Below are 23,214 nucleotides of genomic sequence, written 5' to 3'. Positions count from 1 at the left end.
TGAATGTCAGACTGAGAGGGAGCCAGCCAGTCAGCAATGGTCCTCCTAGTCTGATTCAATCTGATGAATAGAATCTACTATAATAGAAATAGAATCTACTATAACGAAAAGAAATATATATCAGCATATAAATGACTCAGAAAGCAATACAAAAAACAGCAGTTATTTAGGTTTACTTACGTTTCATATCCATATTTCGAGTTTTATAAACAAAGTATGTATAAATCTGAGTTGTACGTATTAGAATCTGGTCTCCACTATATCGTATTGACCGATACCACCAAGAGCCCTAAACACAAATAAAATTGAACAAGATACAAAGCATGAAAAATGATAACTGTTAAGCTTGAGGCAGCACGATGTTTTTTGTGAATTTTCCAAAAATTTACTAAGAGCATTGAAGTGCTTGAGTGTGTTCCATATTTCAAATAATTTACTCAACAAATACATTGACAGGTACCTCTAAACACCAACACAAATCCTCAGGCATGATTAAAATGCTTTAGGTTTTAGGCTGAAAACTGTTTAATAGATAAAACAAGAATATAACCACCCATTGCTATAAGCAAATAAAGTGGTTTCTAATACAAAATTTTCTAATAAAGACTTGATAAGAGTAGAAACCATTTTTAAAATTTTATTTATTTAGTTAGTTTTTTGGGGCAGGGTTTCTCTAGTTTTTTTGGAGTCTGTCCTGGAACTAGCTCTTGTAGACCAGACTGGCCTCAAACTCACAGAGATTCACCTAACTCTGCTTCCCAAATGCTGGGATTAAAGATGTGCGCCACCACTGCCTAGCAGAAACCATTTTATAGCTGACATATTTTTGTTCATAGTCTCATGATATTGAATCTTACACAACAATCCTATGAAGAGGTCAAGACAGATGTATAACAGGACTCATGGAGCCACACAAACTCCAGGATCAAAAAGAACACAAAGAAATGATCGATGAAAACTATAAACTTTTTGGTAGCTCTGCAATATAGTACTACACAGTTATTTTTTAAAATGTGGCGGCTGGGGGTTGGGGATATGTCTTAGTGGTTAAGACCATGTACTGCTCTTATAGAGAACCCACGTTCTGATCCCATCACCCATATCAACGAGCTCATAACCACTCCAGCTCCAGGGGATCCAATACTCTCTTCTGGACATGGATACATATGCTCATGTGCATATACCCTACACACACATACATACAATTAAAATTAAAATAGGCTGGGTGTGGCGGTGCCTTTAGTCCCAGTAATCGGAACAAGAGTAGACAAGCTTAAGGCCAACCTGGACTATCAAGTTCCAAGCCAGCTAGAGTTAAGTAGTAAGACTCTATTTCAAACAATAACAATAATATCTTTTAAAACAAGAGGTTGCACTGATTAAATTTTAAGAATCAAAATCTTGCCGGGCGGTGGTGGCGCACGCCTTTAATCCCAGCACTCGGGAGGCAGAGGCAGGTGAATCTCTGTGAGTTCGAGACCAGCCTGGTCTACAGAGCTAGTTCCAGGACAGGCTCCAAAGCCACAGAGAAACCCTGTCTCGAAAAACCAAAAAAAAAAAAAAAAAAAAAAAAAAAAAGAATCAAAATCTTATGGAGCAACCACCCCCCAAAAAATTAATAAAAAGTGGTAGAACTTACCACCACAACAGGAAGGATAACCATAAATGCCAATCCATACACAAGTAAAACCTAGAATTTAAGAGAAAACAGCTGTGCCTTGACCTGGTAAGTTAATACAACATTCAGACTTACAAAGAGAACCCACTATTAAAAGCACTCTGCCATTTGGTCCTATATAATGAAGGTACTACCTTTTCGGGGTTTTGAGGACAGTGTAGCTGAAGTACAAACAGATTGCAGAGCTTGTCTTAGGTCATACAGGTTAACAGTGTTACTATATTCAAACTCTAGAACTTTTGGCTGCTATGCAAATCACCTTGTAATTTTCTATGTACTGATCTAACATAGATAACTGTGAATGTTTTATAAATTTGTCTCCCTTTCAGTCAAGCACCATCTATATTCACCTCTTACAAGTAGTGCTGTGAAATAAATTAAAAGCCCTTACAAACTAAGTCCAGTGCCTAACTGCAAATGTGCCATTTCATTATTTTTATTTGATAGTAACTATTGAATTTTCACCTACAACTTCATCTGAAATCTGTCAGCTATCTTTCCCTTTTCTCTTATTCCCACAGTAACCCTAAATATGATAGATGCACTTACAAGCAGTTAAGTATAGAAAATTGCCAATTTTAATGTCACAAAATAATCATTTTCAAAACAAACTATAGCTTGCTTTTAAGGTTTAAAAAAAGGCTCCTCAGACCAGCAAGACAGCTTAGTGGGTAAAAGTGTTTGCTATTAAGCCTAACTACCTGACTTCCAGCTCCAAGACTACATGGTAGGATATAACCAACTCCAGGAAATTATCCTCTGACCTCCACACATGCTGTGGCCTGGGCAATCCCCCCACCCCACGCACGCACATGCACACACAGAGAAAGGAAGATTTAAAACTAATAAGAAAAAAAACAAACTAAAAATTAAAATAAAACAGTTCCTAGATAATTATTTTCATAAAAACCTCAAGTAATAAATCATCAATCTTTAAATAATATATTAGGCCAATTCCTGATGTCTTAGGGCTGCAGCAACTATCAGTGATGGAAGTACGTCTGACGTCCACTCCTTCCTAGTATGGAATAGGTATGTTTCAATTTAACATAAAGTAGCTTAGTCTGAGTAAAGATGAAATGAATATGTTAAATTATGAAATCACCTTAGATATGGGTACCATAAAACCTAACAGTTCTCAAGCAAAATTAGGACACTACCCAAAAATACTTTCAAAATAAAATAGTAAAATTTAAACGTTTTAAAATTACATTTAGGATATACTGTTGCTAGGCAATGGTGGCACAGTCCTTTAATTCCAGCAGGGGCAGAGGCAGGCAGATCTCTGTGAATTCAAGGTCAGTCTGGTCTACAGAGTGAGTTCCAAAACAGCCAGGGATACATAGAGAAAAATCTTGTCTCAGAAAAAAACAAACAAAAACAAGCAAACAAACAAACAAGAGAATATTGTCCTAAACCTGCAGTGTCATATGAGAACCAATTCTTTCTCGTTATGTAGCTTTCAAAACACAGTAACAATTAAACAGCATGTGATCTTTGTAAACGCTTTCATTATATTACGCCCTAATACAGTATATAACAAAAATATATCAAGAACATCAGAGTAGGCTTTATTTAAATGCACTCACCAGAATTGAATTTTTCTGGTCAACTATCCAAGCTGGTAAGGCAATTCCAAAGCTTGTAGCTGAAATAAAATAAATCATTTTTCAAAAGGCTCTACTTTCAATTTTATTTATTTTTATTTCAAAATTAAGTTCTCCCCCCATTTCCCAAAAAAAACACCTTCAAGATTATATTACATACATTTCCATTATACAAACTTAAAAGAATACACCCAGGCTTTTGAGAGTCCAAGACAGAAGGACCACTAAAGTTCAAGGTCAGCATGGATGAGATGTGTCTCAAAATAAACAAACATATGTATGTATATTACAGAATAGTGTGTTTATGAAACTTCATAGTTTTCAATGGGGAAACTTTTCACATTTAAGCTTCATTTTCATAGAAAACCCAAATTCTTTCATGTCTTGAAGTCATATAAACACTATGAAAATGAAAGAAATTAGTACAGAAAAAATTTTTCATGTGTTCATGGTGTGCACACATCCATGCATGTTTACATATGGAGTACATGCAGGTGCCATGCATACGGAAAACAATGTTTTTATTATTTTTAAATTATAAGTATGTGTTTGTATCTGTAAATAGGTATATACCCATGAGTACAAGCAACCCCCAGAGATCAAGATCAGATCTCTCTGGAGCTAGAATTATATATAGGAAGCTTTGAACTACTCAACACAGTACTGGGAACTGAAGTATTTGGTTTTTTTCTCCAACATAATATTTTTATTGATTATTTGGGAATTTTACACAATGTACCCCAATCACACACACTTTCCAGTCCGCCAACGTCTACCCCACTTCACCCTGGTCACCCCAACCAAAAAAAAAGGAGGAAAAAAATTACCAAGTCCAATTATGTTGGGTACTGAGTCTTTAAAAAGAAAAATGAAGTAAAAAAGTAAACAGAGAGGTTGGAAAGACTGCTCAGTGGTTAAGAGTACTTGCTGTCTTTCTGGCTATGAGCTTAGCCTTTAACATGAGCCATCTCTCCTGTCCCAGCTAGCTCATCAGTTAAGAGATTTGTTGCTCTTGCAGGGAACCTGGGTTCAGTTCCTAGGACCCTGAGGGTGGCTCACAACCATCCATAACTCCAATTCCAGGGCATCCAACATCCTCTTCTTTTATATACACATCAATAAAACACATAAAATAAATTGAAAATAAAAGAAAAAGGAATGCTTGTTGTTCTTTCAAGACTCAGGTTTAGTTCCTAGGCCCACATGATGGTTCACAATGGCCCCATAACTCCAGCTCTAAGAAATCTGACCCCCCCCCTCCCGATCTCTGGGCATCAATCATATATGTGGTACACAAACATAAACATAAGCAAAACATATATATACATATACAAAATGATTTTTAAAGTAAAGAAGTTCAATTTATTCATCTAACTCCTTGTGCTAAAAAAAATCAATATTTCTCTTATTCTAATTAGTATTTTCATAATATACAATACTATCAACATTTTTATATTCACCACACCTTGAGGCCCATCTGGATTTCCAAATTCTTCCCAATTTTTCCGAGACTCTTCATCTGTTAAACTATCATGAAGAAAACAAGATATCAAAATTAGGTCATTCCCCAAAAATAAGTATTCAAATGTAAGAACTTCATTAGACAATTAATATCTTTGTTTTAGATTTATTTTACACGTGGGGGGGTTGTGTGTGCACATGTATGTGAATCTGAAGCACGATTAATAAAAACTCCGTCAGAAATTGGGGTTCAATCTGAAGATCTGAAAAGTAAAACAATCAGTCTCTGGTTCTTACCTTGACCTCAGTCTGAAATGGCGATCCTGCCTTCTGGAATCTCAGAATGAGACTGTGACTGACCGTTGTCCTTTGTTGTCCTGTCATCATTGTCCTTGCCCCCCACCCTTTATTCCTCTCTAGGGCTGGAATGAAAGACATGTACCACCCAATTTCTATGGCAACTAGGGTAGCTGCTGGGATTAAAGGTGTGTGTCATTATGGATAAAATGATTAAAGGTGTGTGTTACCATAATCTGGGCTCTACGGCTGACCAGTGGGACTGTTTTAATCTCAGATCTTCAGGCAGTCCTTATTTATAAATTACAGTTAAAATGCCACTACATTTCCCCTTTTTGTCTAAAAAAATAAAATAAAAAAGGCTATAACTAATATAAGAAAACTGTATACAATAAGTACAATGACTATACACAATATATACAGGCAATAAATACATCAAAAATATCTAGTCCATTTGCATTTAACAAATTCAGAGAAAGTATTTCATATCTATCCTATCTTGGTGAGTCCAAAGTCTTTTACCTAATTTACTTTCTATCAAAACTTGCTTTCTGTGTCTGGTAAACTACAACTATATCTATCTAATCTTCAACTCCCTCAGAGATCCAAGAAGGAAATAATATTGACTGAGTAAGCAGAAAGTGCAAGCAAGCGACTTCCAAAAAAGACAGAAAACAGGTGGCCGCCTACACAGTCACCCAAAGTTTTTCTGCAATGTTGGAGCATCCATACACACTCGTGTGTGTATGTTACTAATTCCTAGACTTTGATACGAATTCCTGATCAGCTGAAGTTTAGCCAATTAAGTCAGATAAAATTCAAAGACTATTTACTACATCTTCTAAGAATATAAGATTTTAAGTGACTTTTATTTATTTCATAAATCTATTTTCTAAAATTTTTCCAATGAGCACATTAATAATTTAAAATATAGTAATTAATTCCAAAACAGTGGCACTATGTTCTCAAGATGTAAACATCACCTGTAAAACTTCACTGTTGTAGAAAACAGGCTCTTCTAAGCCGCCAGGAGAACTAGGAAAATACCTTCTACACAAGCGCTTTCAGGTTAAAAGTGACAGAATGATTTTCAACACCTAAATAAAATGTAAGTGCTGACCTGGCCAATAGCTCAAAACAGAGAATTAAAGTGGTTTTATTTCACATCCCAGTATACATCAAAAAAAGCACTAGATGAAAATCTCAACTCCTTCACAAACCTGACAATGCTGGGGATCATAATAGCCAAACCAGTCCTAGACAGAAAGGACACAACCAGAAGCACCCTATTTTCTAACCTAAAACTACACTACAGAGCCACAGTGATAAAGACAGCATTGTGCTGGAACAAAAACAGACATTTAGATCAACAGAACAGAACAAAAAATCAGAGATTAAACCCAGAGTTGCTTTGATAAAGGTGTCAGTTCTTTAAATGCCAACTCTGAGTAACTTATGTTTTAATTAAACTACCACTTTAGAGCTGCTGAGGATGTCCATAAATGTCGGGTTCAATATACCTGGCAAATATTTAATAAAAGTGTATGACATTCATTTTACTTACTACGATCTTAAAAAAAAAAAAAAGTATCTTTACCCATTTCTTTAAAAAGTGTAAAAAGCCCTAGAATACTTACGCTGCATAAGCTTTTGCTATCCTCATGAACATAACTTCATCACCTCCTTTATCTGGATGATATTTAAGTGACAACAAGCGATATTGTTTCTTAATTTCTGCTACTGTTGCTCCCTAAAAGGAAAATTTTGTTAATACATAAGAACACAATGCAGTAAGAAATAGTCAACCCTATTTTATCTTAAACCATGAACTACTCAATATTCTGACAAAAAAGTAACATTTTCTCCTATACATTTTGTCTCTCAAAATTTCATCTCATACATATACTTCTTTTGTTCAAGTAATTATTTTTATCAAGCATTTAACTATATGGCATGCAACATACTAGTCACTGATGGTGAAACCATATAACTCCACTTTTCAATAAAAGTGCACTGGCTTTAAATATTGAAAAAATGATCAAAAGTAAACGAATGCAGTTAAGTCAGAGATTTGCTTTCTTTATACTCTGAGCAACATCTCACTTCATCTGCTTGTCAGTATCTTAAGACTAAATATTTTAAAAAGAAGTGGCATTGATTCTCAGTCTCACCTTTTACCAATATTTTGGATCATTTTTATTTCCCCACATCTTTTTTATTATACTCTTGGTGGCCATGATGATTATTATAAGAAAAAAAACAGACACTGGGCTGGAGAGATGCTCAGGGGTGAAAGTTCATACTGCTCTAGTGTGAACTTTATCTAGAAAGGATGCACAAGTCCAATTCTGAGCATGATCAAACTCTGGGTAGCTTCAGGGAACCCAGCACCCTCTGCAGGCTTCTGCATTCTCATGACAAACCCACACTCACACAAATACATACATATATACACATATATGTATATATACAATTAAGAATAAAATCTAAAAAAGTTTTAAAAAAAGAAACAATCAAATAAAAATTCTATTATATGCAAACTTTTCTTCTACAAAGCAGATGTAAATGAACATACTCCTTAATTTGTACTATATCAAGTTCAAAACCAAGCCATCCACTGAAGACAAAGTTTAAAACCACAACCACTAGACTCGGTCTGCCTACTAAACTGTTATAGGACCCAGTTCTCCCAGCCTTATTATCTCTCTGCACTACCTCGAGTTCCAGTGTTCTATAGAGGTATATCAACCAAGTTCAACCAAAATCTCAAAAAACATACTCAAGGATTACCTAATTTCAATGATAATGACAACAGTTTCTTACAAGTACCCCCAACTTTAGACTTAAGATATTGCATGTGTCAATCAACATAAATGTGTTTTTAAAATAGTCACTTATCATCAAGTAATCTTAATATTTTAGCAGTTATAAACTAATACTTACTAGTAGCAATCAACAACTGAACAAAATATTTAAATGATAATGAATTAGATCTTATTTAAAAAAAAAAAAGTTAACCGGCAATACTGAATAACTGGCTTGGATAAAAGCTGGTACTGATCTCCCTGAGATCCCAAGTTCAGTTCCCAGAACCCACATCAGGCAGCTTAAAACTGCCTGTTATCTCCAAGGGATCCAGCAGCCTCTTCTGACCTGAGTACACATACAACACAGATACACATAAATGAAAAATACAAATCATACCAAAAAGACGTCAACAGACCCAAGTCTGATTTCTTTTGGAAATGTCTAATTTGTTTTAGAATGTAGACCTTTAGTATTTAAGGTATTGTTAAATTAATGAGGTTACATAACAATACTACTTACAGGATCCAAATTTAATACTTCGTAAGGATTGTACTCCTGATATTCTCGGTCTGTTTTGGAAACTTTGTATGCAAGGAATAAGAACAATGCCCATCCTGCAAGCAGAACTATTTTCCTGTTTAGGAAAAAGACAAATGATATAAATAAATACAGTTGTACAGCTTTCTGCAAGGAAATAAAACAATCTAAAGTAGTTCCACACCACTATGCTACACTACTGACTCAAATTTGTAAATTCCCATTATAACAAAAATAATGTCTTTTTCACTTTTGAATTCTCTAGAATCTAGTGGAGTGCCTCCCAAATAATGGATGTTTCCAGTTACTAATTGCAGAATTAAATACAGAAATTAATACTAGAACCATTAAAATAGATAAAAATACGTAAGTGTTAAGCAGCCAAGAAACCACTTAATGTAAAAAGATTACTCTTGACCTAGAAATAATACATTTAGTAAGATGAATTTTAAAAAATTGGCCAGGTATACAAGGATGAATGAATAGCCTTCTTTAAATAGTAAAATTTGGAAATATTCTAATGTTCATCAGCAAGAACTAATTTAGGGGAAGTAGTCAAATCATGGAGTCACACAAAAAAACACTTTACAGCTAAGACATAAAATATGTGCAGGAGTTAAGGATATAAAAAAACAATAAAAAAACCTAACTTCTTCTCTCTTGAATGTATTCTACATAGTAAAACCAAATATAAGCACTTTTAAATGCTCATCAATGAATAATAATAAATTAATAATAATTAATAATAATAATAACAACAATAATAATTCAACCAGAGTGAAATATTTTCTAGTAAATAAAAGGAAAATCTGTCATGAAAGATTTTTTTAAATGTTAAATTCAAAAGGGAAAACAGCTTTCAAGCTCTGTAAAAACACAATCCAACTTCTATACACAAAAATGTGATTAGAAATAAGAGTATAACGTAATCAATATCTTAATGTGGAAATGAACTATTATTTAGATCCTCTGTGTGAAGATTTGTTACAATGAATGGGATTTGTTAGACAAAAATATAAAGTAATCAAACACAATTGGACTAACTGGTTTTAAGAACAAAGAAAAAGTCCCTAGTGTTTAAGCTCTTTGTTTCTACCACTGCACTGAGATGACATCTAGGGCCTTTCCCGTCTGTGCTAGGCAAGAACTCTGAGTTACACCCTCAGACTGAGCTTCTGTTCTTTGGCAGAACCTAGCTTTAAGGCACTTATCGTTTGGAAACAAGCCTCTCCTTCTGGAATCACCTAGAATGATTCCTTAGTTTTCTGTTAATACAATTTTCAACAAAACAGATTTTTATTCTTCAATGTTCCATAAGCTTTCCCACAATCACGCACTTGCTTTTGTATCTGTCAAAATCTCAGTCCCTGTGTGTGTGTGTGTATGTGTGTGTGTGCGTCTACCTACACAAACTCTATATTCATCCTTCAACTCAACTCAATCCATCCTTCAAAAGCAATCCTTCAAAAAGAACACATTTACAGCTACAAAGCAGCACAAACAATAACTTTTTTCCTTTGACTTGCTGCAAATTCCTTAGGCACCTGAAAAGTTCTTATTCAGTTTTTACTAACCTCTGGGTAGTTTAAACAACAGTGGGAACTGAGATACAAGTTTCTTTCCATTTGGTCAAAACAATATTCTAAACCAAATACACACGCACGCTTTGAGAAAGGGTCTCATATGTGGGCTGCCCATAAATTCAGTATGTAAAGGAAAATGACTTCAAACTTCTGACCCTCCTGCTTTCACAGCCCACACAAGTGCTAATCGTGCAGGTTTACACCACCATACCTGATTTTCATGGTTCTAAGGATCAAATCAAAGGCTTCCCGCATGGTTGACCAGCACTCTACAAAGTAAGTTGCATACCCAGGCATATTTTAAAACTTTCAAGGGTATATAACTTCAATCTGTTTGCCAGCCCACCTAAATGTCCACATATATGCCCAAAGAGAGAGAACCCTATATAGAACATCCCCCTCTTTTCCTGGACCCAGAAGAAAACTCCCTAGCTCAACTCCCACCATTATTATACATCAATTTAAAAAGTTTGGTAAGCTGTTTAAGCTATATATCTCAAATTCAACTTCCATGATGGGTTGATAATTAAATGAGATTTAGAATGTTAAGTACTTTGGAAGTGACTCACATGTAGTAAACATAATCAATTAATGGTCTTAGGGGCTAGGGATATAGAGCCACAATAGAATACTGAACTAGCATTTGCAAGGTTCAACTCCACTACTACAAAAAACAAAAACAATAGAGTGAATACTTGTGAGCTATTATTCATGGATAATTTACATTGGTATAGTTTTTGTGTATTGATACAAGTTCAAATTATATTTGCTATTTTTGTTTACATTATTTGTGTACCTATGTATTTCTGTCAGATTGTATATATGCATGTTTCTACCTCAGTTGAGGGCATTCTGTATATTGATACAACTTTTAGGATATATTTTCATATTGCATTATATATTATTCCTAACTCTGATCAAGATACTTATACATTGTTTACATTTTGGTCATTGTCCTCATTTGTTACACATTTGTTTTTAGATTATTTAATATTCTGACATGAAGTTTTAATCTTTTAAGTTATACAGATATTAAATATTATAGGTCAACAGTTGTTCATGTTTGTTGTATTTACAGTCAGATCAATTAAGTTCTTAGATACATACAGATTACATTCTGTCTAGATAGGTAATCTTCAACCACTTCAAGGATCTGTAGAACACGGCATTTAAATAACTTAGGATTCTGCTGACATGAGACATGACTGCTCCTGACAGCACCAATCTATTCCCGAGAGAATGTGAGCCCAAAGATTCTCCACTTGGAGTTTGTTTTTTTCTTGGCACATTTGGCCTTTGGGCAAGGAATTGGTCATACCTCAACCACTGACAAAGTACATGGTATCTGGAAATTGATAAGCAGGACACAAGGAAAAAGACTGTCAAATCTTGCCAAGACAGAATAAGACAGTTCTGAATAATTTCCTTCCTCTGAAAATGGTCTCCCAGTTACGCTAGGCCATAGCCATTGTTGGTTGCTTCAATGTTACAAATGAAATTTTGAGTAATTGCTCAGGTAGTTAATTGTCTCCATCATATATTGCTTGCTTTGAAAGTTGCTTGATTGTACTTCCTGCCTGCTCAAGTAATTATCTCCCTTCTTAGGCCTTCGATGGAGTTGAAGATTAGATAGTTGTAGTTACTGTCCTCTTATGATCTATCCAAGCCATTTCCTATACAAGACTTAGACTCCTTAGGATAGAATACTTAATTAAAATATTTAGCTTATGTTCCTTGCTTAATACTGTTTATGCTGGTTGTAATACTAATTATAATTGACATCTGTTCCTAGTGTATATAGTTTTGTATTGGGTTTGGAACTTTCTTATTTAAACAAAAAGGGGAGGTGCACTGGGAGCATATTCTGTTCCTTCAGCCAATAGAATTTAAGATACCAGCCCACTTAGGTGTGGTCTCTTATACTGTAAATGCAGCTATAAAGCATGCGAGCTCTCTCTTTTGCTTCTGGCTCTTGCTTCCAGCTGCTAGACTGTGTTCCTGTTTGTTCGGAGGGCTGTTGTCTAGGACAGTGATCTGTAAATTATTTTCTAAATAATAAACCCTTTATTATTTATAATTCTGAACTAGTGTGGGATTATTTTGTGACTTCTGCCTTCAAAAACCCACCCACAACCAACTCAAAAAGTCTTCTCTGTCTTAGGCCAAGTGAGAGCCCTTCTGTTGTTCTTCCAAAGCAAGTCTTTTCTCCCTGTCCTTACTGCTTGGTTTAGCAGTACAGAGTACAAAAATTGATAGAACCAGGCAGGAGACAGCCTGAGAACCAGAATTCATATCTCTAGCACCCACATAAAAGCCAGGCAGGTGTGACTGCCCATTAAACCCCAGTGCTTGAGAGGCAGAGATGGGATCCCTGGTGTAAACAGGCTAGACAGACTAGCTGGGCAAACTCCAGGTTTAGCAAGAACCCTGTACAATAGTTTTAAATATCAACTTGCCACAGTCTAGATCACCTGAAAAAAAAAAGAACCTTAATTGAGGGACTGCCAAGATCAGATTGGCCTATGGCTATGTCTGGGAATCATCTTGATTGTTAACTGATGCAGGAAGACCTAGTCCACTCACTGTGGGTAGCGTCATTCCTTGAAAAGTCCTGAGCTACATAAAGATAGGAGAAATCTAGATTAAAGCTAACTAGCAGGAAGAAGGCAGAATAGGTATCTCTCAGAATATAGTCCCTGTCCTTGACCATGACTAGCAACAGAAATAAAACTAGAACACCTTATACCTCAGTAAATAAACTAGAAAATATTCAAGAAAGACACCAGATATCAACCTCTGGCTTCCAACATAAACACATGCATGTTTACCTGAAGACATGCACCACTCACATTTGAATGCACATGCACACCATACCCAAAAACATGTAGTAGATCTTTCTTTAAGAGATGAGGACTGGGGGGCTAGAGAGATGGCTCAGTGGTTTGCTCTTGCAGAGGACAAAGTTGGGTTCCCAGCACCCACCATCAGGTGGCTCACAACTGCCTGTAACTAGTTATAGAGATTTGACTCCTCTCCTGGACCCTCATATGTATCTGTATCATCTGTATCTGTATCCATCTCTCTCTCTCTCTCTCTCTCTCTATATATATATATATATATATATACACACACACACACACACACACACACACGGATACAGATACATATATGTATCTGTCGTATATGTATATGTATCCTCCCGCCATGATGCCATCTACCAAGTTCTAATGTTATTCCAAAGGTCACAAACGAATGGGGTTGACAGACCTTGGACTTTCAGCCTCTAAAACTAAAATAAGCTAAATAAACCTTGTTTCTTTATAAAGTACCCAAACTCAAGTATGTTATTACAATAACAAAGAAAGAAATGAACTAACATTATTTACTAAATTTATTATAATTGTTATTTGGCACTCTCTCCTACAGTTCATAACTTTGAACTATATAGATTTTGTTAATCACTGTGTATCTAGCACCTTCTATACATGACTTACAATAAGTACATAATTATATCTGAAATTAAAAGTAGGAAATTTTAAACATAAAACTAAAGTTTGTTAATACTCAATAATCTAAGAACATTTGAAAATGCTATTCACACACAGTAACTCTTCACTTTGATGAAATCTAAAAGTCTAATAAAACTCATAAAACAGAGATAAGAATGAAAAATCAGGACTGAGCTCCCAAGGTTATAATGAGGAGCAGAAGGAGAGAGAACATGAACAAGGAAGTCAGGATCATGAGGGGTGCACCCAACCACTGAGACAGTGGGGCCGATCTATTGGGAGCTCACCGAGGCCAGCTGGACTGCTACTGAAAAAACATGGGATAAAACCAGACTCTCTGAATGTGGAGGACAATGAGAGCTGACGAGAGGCCAAGGAGAATGGCATGGGAACTTTCATCTGGCGATGGATCGAGAGAGAGACAGAGACCCAATTTGGAGCAATGGTCTGAGCTCTTAAGGTCCAAATGAGGAACAGAAGGAGGGAGAACATGAGCAAGGAAATCAGGACCACGAGGGGTGCACCCACCCACTGTGACAGTGGAACTGATCTATTGGGAGCTCTCCAAGGCCAGCTGGACTGGGACTGAATAAGCATGGGTTGAAACTGGACTCTCTGAACATGGCGGACAATGAAGGCTGATGAGAAGCCAAGGACAATGGCACTAGGTTTCGATCCTAATACATGAACTGGCTTTGTGGGAGCTTAGCCTGTTTGGATGCTCACCTTCCTGGACCTAGATAGAAGTGGGAGGACCTTGGTCTTCCTGTAGGGCAGGGAATTTGGACTGCTCTTCAGTATCGAGAGGGAGGGGGAATGGACTGGGGGGAGGAGGAGTGGGAATAGGGGGAGGGGAGCGGGGGGAGGGGGCAATATGTGGGAGGAGGGGGAGGGAAATGGGAAACGGGGAGCAGTTGGAAATTTTAATTAAAAAAGAATAAAAAAAATGAGAAAAAAAAAGAATGAAAAATCACAAAGAAAAAGCAAACACAAGGAAATGAACAAAATATCCCAGATATGCTAAACTCTATTAGATGCTTCACACGTGGCATCTGTTCTCAGAGCCAAGAAGAGAAGAGAAGGCTCATGACAGGATCCCCCATGCTGATTAAAACTATTCCAAACAATAAAACCACACTCATTTCCAGAGACCCAAAGCAAAAGGGGCTGGGGGTGGAGGATACACATGATTAAGCTTTATGTCCAATTTTCTAAAAGAAACCCTCCAAAAAGTCAAACATTTTCTCACATGCAGATTCAGTAATTTAACTTAGAAAGTATTCTGCATTTTTTCTTTTAAGTATATTTTCAATGTAATTTGGAAGCTACTTCCAGAAATTACATAGCTTAGATTCAGAAATACTGTCCGGAAGTATCTAGGTAGTATAAAGTAGCAAGAGTTTTTATAATTTCTAAACTTTCTCTGAACTGTTACCAAAATCTATTTAGTCATTATTTGAGCTTCATTATGAATTAAATAAATCATTTATTTATTACCAAAAAGGCCTTCAACTTCTTTTCCTTGAAAACTAGGTTCAAGGCTGACAGAATGACTCACCTGTCACAAGCCTGTTTCACAAGCCTGATGGCCCAAGTTCAACTCCTAGAGCCCTCATAAGGTATGGAAGAAAAGAATCGATCCACAAAGCTATCCTCTGTCCTCCACACTGATGTAGTGTGCAATGGCACATGTATGCCCACATACACATCATACACACACAATAGATAAATTAGAAGGAAAAAATGGAGGTCCAGGTACCTGAAGTATTGAGCAAAAATGAGGTGGGGGCTTGAGACTGAGAAATAAGAATTATTGGCCTAAAACTGGGAATAGCGGTCCAAACTTTTAATCCTCAGAAGCTCAGAAGACAGAGGCAGACAGAAGACGGATGCCTGCGAGTTCAAGGCCAGCCTGATCTATATAGCTAGTTTCAGTCCAGCCAGGGCTACATAGTGAGAACCTTTCTCAAAAAAGAGATGGAGAGGGGGGAGGTGTTTATAAATTTTTAACTTAAAATGAGAATAGACAGCAAATAAAAGAGAAAAGAGAGCTATCAATATAGTCTCAGTGCTAACTCTGAATCTAGCTTCTTATCACTGAGCATTACCACCAAAGCTAAGATTTCTGTGCAAAAACCAGTCCTTTCCCTCTTAAACATCCTATTTCAGTCCTCTGAAGTTACACATCTATGTTTAAAACTAGTCTCATCATTTAAACCCAGATTTAAAATAAGTGGTTCAACACTTAATCCTCTACCAGATTTTTTTTTCTTTCTACAGCAGGTAGATGTGGGTAATTTACTTTTCTGCAGTAACAACCTTCAGTTCCCATCACAGATAATCTAGTGACTGAGTTAAATAAACACTTGACATAAATTCAGTGTAAAGCACACCCTTTAGCCTCACAGAATCAAATCCTTGCTAGTGGATTGTCCAAGCAGATGAGCCTGCCAAAACTAAGGTGATATGGTCCTGCCCACCACATTCACTGCATAATTCTGGCCAAATCAATTTACTTCTTAGCCTTAGCTTAAGGAAAACCATAAACACCTTGAGTTAACACAGAATCAAACATATTAAGCATGAGACAACTTTAGTTATCACCTTGAAATTCACACTTGATCTTGTCAGTCTTTGAAATCTTTGATTTTCATATAGACTTCAACCTAAAACTCCAGTCCTAGCACATAACATATACAGTCTTCAAACAAGAGCTGACTCTCATACCCGTCTCATTTTGAGCTTTAACTTGTTCACAGCTCTAAAGCTTACTGTAACAAAACCTCACCCCTCTCACACAGGCTACAACTTCTTTACAGTCACACATGTAAGCCATCCTCAGATTCCCTAACTCATAACACCTAGCAAAGAACAAGTACTCAGTATGTTTTGTTACTGAAATCCATTACTTACTTTACTGTAGGAATAATATTTGGCTGGGGTTTTAATAACCGTAAACGATACCACATACATCTTCCATAGACTTTTCTGATATTCTTTAATCGAATTTGTTCTGTCAAGAAAAGTAAAAACAAGTTAAATTATTTTTCACAATGAAATCCAAACCAGAGTTAATATCATATTAACCTTATTACTATCCTAACATTTTGCTGAAACATAAAATCTTGCCTATTTATATAATCCTTACAAAAAAAAACTCAAACTATGCTAAGCTGTCTGTCACAACAAATGATATCTAAAAAAAAAGTTTAACTAATAAGAAGCAAGTATTTTTCATATGAAACTTTCCAAAAATTTAGAAACTTGAATCAACTATGATCAATTGTCTAAGCATTTCTCTCCTATTCTTTCTTTGTATAGAACAAAAAGTATAAAATAATTTGAATATGATTTATTTAGTAACCAAGGAGAAACTACATTCAAGTATGGAAATAATTACCTAGTCAGATATATTGTAACCAACAGGGCTCAGAATTGTATCTACTGAAGATGTAACATTAACAGAATTTGTAGTTTTAACATAAAAAGCAACTGACAGTTGAAAAAGAGTGGATAGTAAAATTCATTTATCACAAATTTTAATTATTTTATGCTAAATTGGAAAAGTGAGTTAAATCTGTAAGAACTTAAGATAGATTTTATGTAAGAATGTGACAAAGATTATTTTGGACACTATAAAAAGCTACAATTCAATTAAAAATTTTAACCAAACCTAAAATATCATGTACTGTTTTACTGAACTTGGCACAATCATTTGGTTTCAATAACTTCTCCCTAGATTTAAAATAAAATACATACTTAAGGGGCTGGAGAGATGGCTTCGCAGTTAAGAGCATGGCTGTCAAGTTCAAATGGGCTGTGAAGCAGTTCTATGATTGCAGTGTAGTTAAGGTCAGTATACCAAACCGTCCTTATGAGAAGAAAAGGACACGCTCAACAATTCCATAGCTCCTAGCTACTGTTCCCAATAAAGTTGGGATCATGTAACCTGAGTCCAGCTGGGCTAATTCTGTTGTTGTTTTGATATTGTATTTTAGAAAAAATACACAAAACTAAAATCCTTACATGAGATACTGGGTAAGTAAAACAATTTGGTACCCAGGGCCAACAAGGTGCTCAGTGGGTAAAGGTACTGACCACCAAGCCTGACATCCTGGGTTCTATCCCTGGGACACATATGGTGGAAGAAGAGAACTAACTCCTGTAGGTTCCTCTGGCTTCTATATGCATGCAAAGCATGAATATGTATGCACATATTTCATCTATTTTGGATTTCTTAAATACCATATAGAGAGGCTGGAGCGATGGCTCAGCAGTTAAGAGTACTGGCTGCTCTTCCAGAGGGCCCAGTTTCAATTCCCAGCACCCAAACAGCAGCTTACAACTAGTCCCAAGGAAGGTAATACCTTCAGTCATCTGCAGGCACTGCCCACACATGGCTCACAAGACACAGATACAGGCAAACTTCCTTTCAAGTCATTAGTAGTGACATTGGGATGGGGAGAGAGGCAAGGCAAGTCAGGGAGATCTCTGTGAGTTCAAGGCCATCAACCTGGTCTAGAGTGAGTTGCTGGGCAGCCAGGGTGGTATAGAGAAAGTCTGTCTCAAACAAATAAAAACACCACCCTTAAACAACAAATTAAAATTAAAAAAACAAACCCACCAGGTAGGTCCAACTGCCCTATTAGTACACTGTGACAAAGGCACTCACATATTGCCTGGTAGAGATATCAATGTAATGAAGACAGATCCAAGTAGAAGAAGTAACAGCAACAAAGGAGTTTTATATATGCCGGTAGACTAATCAAAAAAGTTAATATATCAAAAAACTAAAATGTACTTTTTTCCTGTCAAAGAAGATAGTGACAGATATAAAAAGACAGAAGACTAAACCTGGACTATTAGTCTGGAAGTGAAGTGAAAGCAACAATATGAATTAACATAAAAATATAAACCTGGGTGTGGTGGTACACGCCTTTAATCCCAGCACCCGGGAGAGGCAGGTGGATCTCTGTGAGTTCAAGGCCAGCCTGGTCAACAGAGCTAAGCTAGTTCCAGGACAGCCAAGACTACACAAAGAAACCCTGCTTCAAAAAACTAAACAAACAAACAAATAAATAAATAGAGTATAGGCATTGTTTTCCCTACAAATTCCTACATATTCCCTACCTCTGTGTACTAAGTAAGACAGCAAAATCCCAATAGCAGTGAGCATGCTATACAGATTTTGGCTTCTAAATAATAGGAATCAGACATCTCAGTGCCCAGAAACCAGAAATCCTTATACCTTTCTGAAAAATATTAATTATCACAGAAGAAAAGAATGATTTTCCAATGCGGAAGCAAGTCTCCCAGGATGGCCACATCCTCATGCAAGGAACCATCTTAAATGTCAAACAAACTTTCAAATAAGTGAATTAAGGATCTTGAAATGGGAAGGTTAGCCTAGTAGGTCCAATATAATCAAGGAGTGCTTCTCAGAGAGAGAGATAAGAGAGGCTAAGACAGGAAGTGATAACATATTAGGATCAAAGGTTAGACTGATGCTCCTTTGAAGATGAATAAGGGGCCATAAGCCAAAGAATATAGACTGTCTCTAGAAGCTGGAAACTTCAGGTCAGCTCAGTGAGTTCTACTTCAAGGTCTCCAGAAGGAACAAGCCCTAGCAACATCATTACTGTCTAGTAAAACCCATTTATACTTCTATCATCCAAAACTCTACGAAAATAAATCTGTGCTGTTTTAAGCCACTGTATGTAATGATTTGTTACAACGGCAACAAAAAATTAATACGGAAAACCTGACAGACAACGCTTTAACTGACCAGTGAATAATGCCAGTAAAAGAGCGAAGTATATACCACCTGATAAAATGCAATGAAAAGAACAGACTCATCAGATATAAAATCTGAATCTAATCATGAAAACATACCAGACAACCCAAATTAAAGTTCATTCTATTAAATAATTGGCCTATAATATTTAAAGTCAGGGGAAGATGAAGAACTATTCTAAATTAAAAAGGAAACTAAAGAAACATGTCAACTAAATGTGATGTATAGTTCTGAACTTAAATTTTTGCTACAAAGGACATCACTGAGACAAGTGACAAAACCCAAATGGGGTCTGACAGTAAGATAGTAATGTCAAATCTTCTGATTTTCGTGGTTAAATTATGAACTTAAAAAAAATACTACTGTAAAATTTTAATCTGCTTCTCATTAAATTAAGCTTCAACAGACTCCTATTTCAAGTATAAAACTGGAAAACCCTTTATAAGATTTTATAACAATAATGCTTAAGGCTATGAACCAGACAACTAGATCTAATCAAAGGAAAAATGTCCCTGGCTAAAAGAACATACACAGCCTGCAGCCTTGAAAATATGTACCTATACCTTACAAGCCATACTCTCCAACCTTAAAAATAGTATCTTGGCCTCTTGTAAGAATATGTAAGTCAATCAATAATTGCATATTATCATGATATTTAAATTTGCAGCACATTAAATATACATAGAGCACATTCCAAATTGTCATGGTGATCTGAAGTCAAAGAAATCTATCCTTGTAGTTTTTTTAAAACATTTTTTAAAGGATTATTTTATGTATATAAATACTTTGCTTTTATGTGTGTGCCTGGTACCTGTAGAGGTCAGACGAAGGCATCAGATTCTCTGGAACTGGAGTTATGGATGGTTGTGAGCTATCCTGTAGGGGCTGGGATTCAAACCTAGGATCTCTGCAAGAGCAATGCTCCTAACTGCTGAGTCCTCTCTCCAAACCATTGTACAGTTTAATGATACACTCTGAAATAAGTTCATTTACCAACTTCTATTTAGAATTAATAGTTTCGGAGAGTAATTAGCAATACCATTAACTTATGACATAATTTTGATTCTGTTTTAATGTATGTGTGTATGCATGGCTCCTGATTGTCTGTGTGTACATGCATTTGGGAGCCGACAGAGACAAGAAGAGGTTACTGGATCCCCGGAATTAGAGTTACAGATGGTTCTGAGCCTCTACAAGAGTTAAAGTAAGTGTACTTAACCGCTAAGCCATTCCTCCAGAGCCTAAGTCATGGATTTTAAAGAAAGTATCCATTTATAGAAAAGAAAGCACATTTTCCACTTATGGATACAAGTTATGACAGAAGATATAAAGCTAATTGTTTTTCTAGTTCTAATTCTGTCCTGGATTTTCTGGGTTTGGTGGCAGAAAAGTACATAAATAAAAAAGTACATTGATATTGAAAGTGTAAAATGTAATGTAAAGCTCCACATTCCAAATGCCTCTTCCAACTACAGAAGTTCACTATGTTATATAAACTTTTGATCTACTTAATTTTGGTGTGTGATGTTTTTATTTGTTTGCAAGGTTTTTTATAATAAAGTTTCTAAAATTAAAAAATATATAGAAAAAATATTGTTATAATCTAACTGGCAAAAAACATCACCTAAATAAAACTGTCAAAAAGCTCTGACTCAATTTTTCAGTTAAAATAAGCATATCAGTACATACTTTGATAGTCTAAAGACTACAAAAACAACCAATAAATTTTAGAACACAATGTCTGCAAATTACTAATCTTATGAGACATGCAATTTATTTCATTACAAGCTACTTAAAAGAAAAAAGATGTGCTACTTTTTTCTAAAAGTAAGCATTTCCCAAATCTTGAGTTCAGAAAATAGTATTAAGAATTACTTAAAAATATTATATTCAGCATTCCAAGAAGTTTGAGAATATTCATTTTCTAGTTACCTGAGGTCTCTCTACATCTCGCTGACACTGTATCACCTCACTCAGGCCATATCTACTCACTGTCTACAGTTTTTTAAAAACAATAAAAAAAAATAGGCCTGGTTATTTGAATGAGAATGTCCCCGTAAGCTCAGATATTTTGATACTTGGTCCCCAGGTGGTGGCGCTGTTTGGGGAGGTTTGGGAGATATAGCCTTGTTTGGAGGAGATAATGTCACTGGAGATAGGCTTTGAGAATTTAAATCATGTCACCGAGTTCACTCTCTCTGCTTCCTACTTGGGATTCAAGATTTAAGCAATCAGCCTCCTGCTCTAAGGCCTGCTGCTTGTTCTCATGCTTCCCCACCAAACAGACTCTGATCCCCCAGCAAACATAAGCCAAATAAAACCTTTCTATAAATTACCTTGGACATGGTGTTTTATCACAGCAACAGACAAGCAAGTTTTGTTTTTTGTTTTTTGTTTTTTTTTTTACAATAGTGGAGTATTTTTTTAGGATACTAGAAAAGAGGAAAATAATGAAATAATCACAAATAAAAATGATCTAGTCATCCTAACCACAGAATAGAATAACAGAAACTAAAAGTTCTTGTATATCTTTTTTAATTTTGATTCCCCCCCCCCATTACATTCTTAACTTGGAAGTTTGTCTTTTGTCCTGGCTGATTCAGAACCATTTGTATGTGGAAGCGACAGAATAATCACTAATACCTGCTCATCATCCTCACCACCCAGTACACAATCAGGTTATCTAAATAGGAATGCAGATTTGGGTTAATCCACCTATGCAAACACTGACAATAGAGAAGGGAGCACAGGGGATAACTGATCAACAGAGCACAACTCATAAGAGCAGTGTGAAACTACCCCACCACCAGAAAGATACCCAATGCCCAGGAAGCTTTGACAAAAGAAGTCAAGTAGTTTAAACAGACCAAGAGTTAGCCTGTCTTCCTAAGGCTAGTAACTGACTGAACATCAGCCTGTTATTTATGCAATATACTCATCTACCTTAATTTTCTTTTCCTTTTATACTACAAGTATAAAACAAGTACTACAGAGTAGATTTTTGCTGTTGTTTTTAACCTTAGCATTACTGATATCTTGAAGTCAATTCTTTGTTTTCAATTGCTAGCCTGTTTACTATGGTTTATCATTATAATGATATTAACAGTTAGGTGCCAAAAGCAACTGCCTGGTGGAAAACAATTAGACACTCCCCCATGGAGATGGAGAGATAGCTAGTAGCTAAAAGCACTTACTGCTCTTGCAGACAGCCTGTGTCTAGTTCCCAGCAAGCACATGATAGCTTACAACCACCAGTAACTCCAGTTCCAAGAAACCAGACATCCCCTTTTGGACTCCCCAGGTACTGCATGTAAACGGTGCATTGACATACATACAGGCAAAGCACCCACACATATAAAATAAAAAGGAGGCAAAAAAAAAAAAAAAAAAAAGAGGAGGAGGACGACTATGATGACCAATCCAGACACTGTTAAATGTTACCTGGGAGACCAAATTTCTTCCAATTTTATCCCCTCCTTCTCATAAAGAGCTCATCAAATTAGAGAGAAATGATAAGGCTTGAAAATTGAAGAAAGATTGGGTTTAAAACCCAATTTAAGAAATAATAATCATCTCTTTCCAATCCTCTAAAAATGTCCTTCAGATAAAAAAAAAGAATCTTATTTTAAAATATTTAAAAAGCAAACAGTAATAAGAAAAGGCCTCAAGAAAACCCAAACTAATCCTAGTTAATGTTTGCCATGCTTTGTATGTCATCTAAACAGACATTACATAATTATCCCTAGGGGTATATTCTCAACTCTAAGGATTGGTTGGCACTGTAAGCAAATTCTGTAAAAATTATTTTTAAAATACCATGACTGGGGCTGGATAGATAACTCATCAGTTAAGAGCACTTGCTGAGTTCTGACAGAGGACCTGAGATCAGTTCCCAGTACCCATATCAGGGTGCTCACAACGACCTATAATTCCAGTTCTT

General features: G+C 35.9%; 1 protein-coding gene across 2 annotated transcripts in view; it reads right to left on the bottom strand.

The window, feature by feature from the left end:
- Sec63 (SEC63 homolog, protein translocation regulator) overlaps positions 1–23,214 on the bottom strand; it is a 79,815-nt gene that overhangs the window by 36,595 nt on the left and 20,006 nt on the right. For both annotated transcript variants that reach the window (XM_057759456.1, XM_057759466.1), the window contains exons 2-8: positions 16,394–16,493; positions 8,371–8,485; positions 6,681–6,793; positions 4,751–4,812; positions 3,268–3,326; positions 1,640–1,690; positions 181–289 (exon numbers count right to left, since the gene is read on the bottom strand). In XM_057759456.1, the coding sequence (XP_057615439.1) occupies positions 181–289; positions 1,640–1,690; positions 3,268–3,326; positions 4,751–4,812; positions 6,681–6,793; positions 8,371–8,485; positions 16,394–16,493 (609 nt within the window). The remainder of the gene's footprint in view (positions 1–180; positions 290–1,639; positions 1,691–3,267; positions 3,327–4,750; positions 4,813–6,680; positions 6,794–8,370; positions 8,486–16,393; positions 16,494–23,214) is intronic.

This window comes from Chionomys nivalis, chromosome 2, assembly GCF_950005125.1.
Source record: "Chionomys nivalis chromosome 2, mChiNiv1.1, whole genome shotgun sequence".
Lineage (NCBI taxonomy): Eukaryota > Metazoa > Chordata > Mammalia > Rodentia > Cricetidae > Chionomys > Chionomys nivalis.
This window is presented reverse-complemented; position numbering and strand designations above follow the sequence as displayed.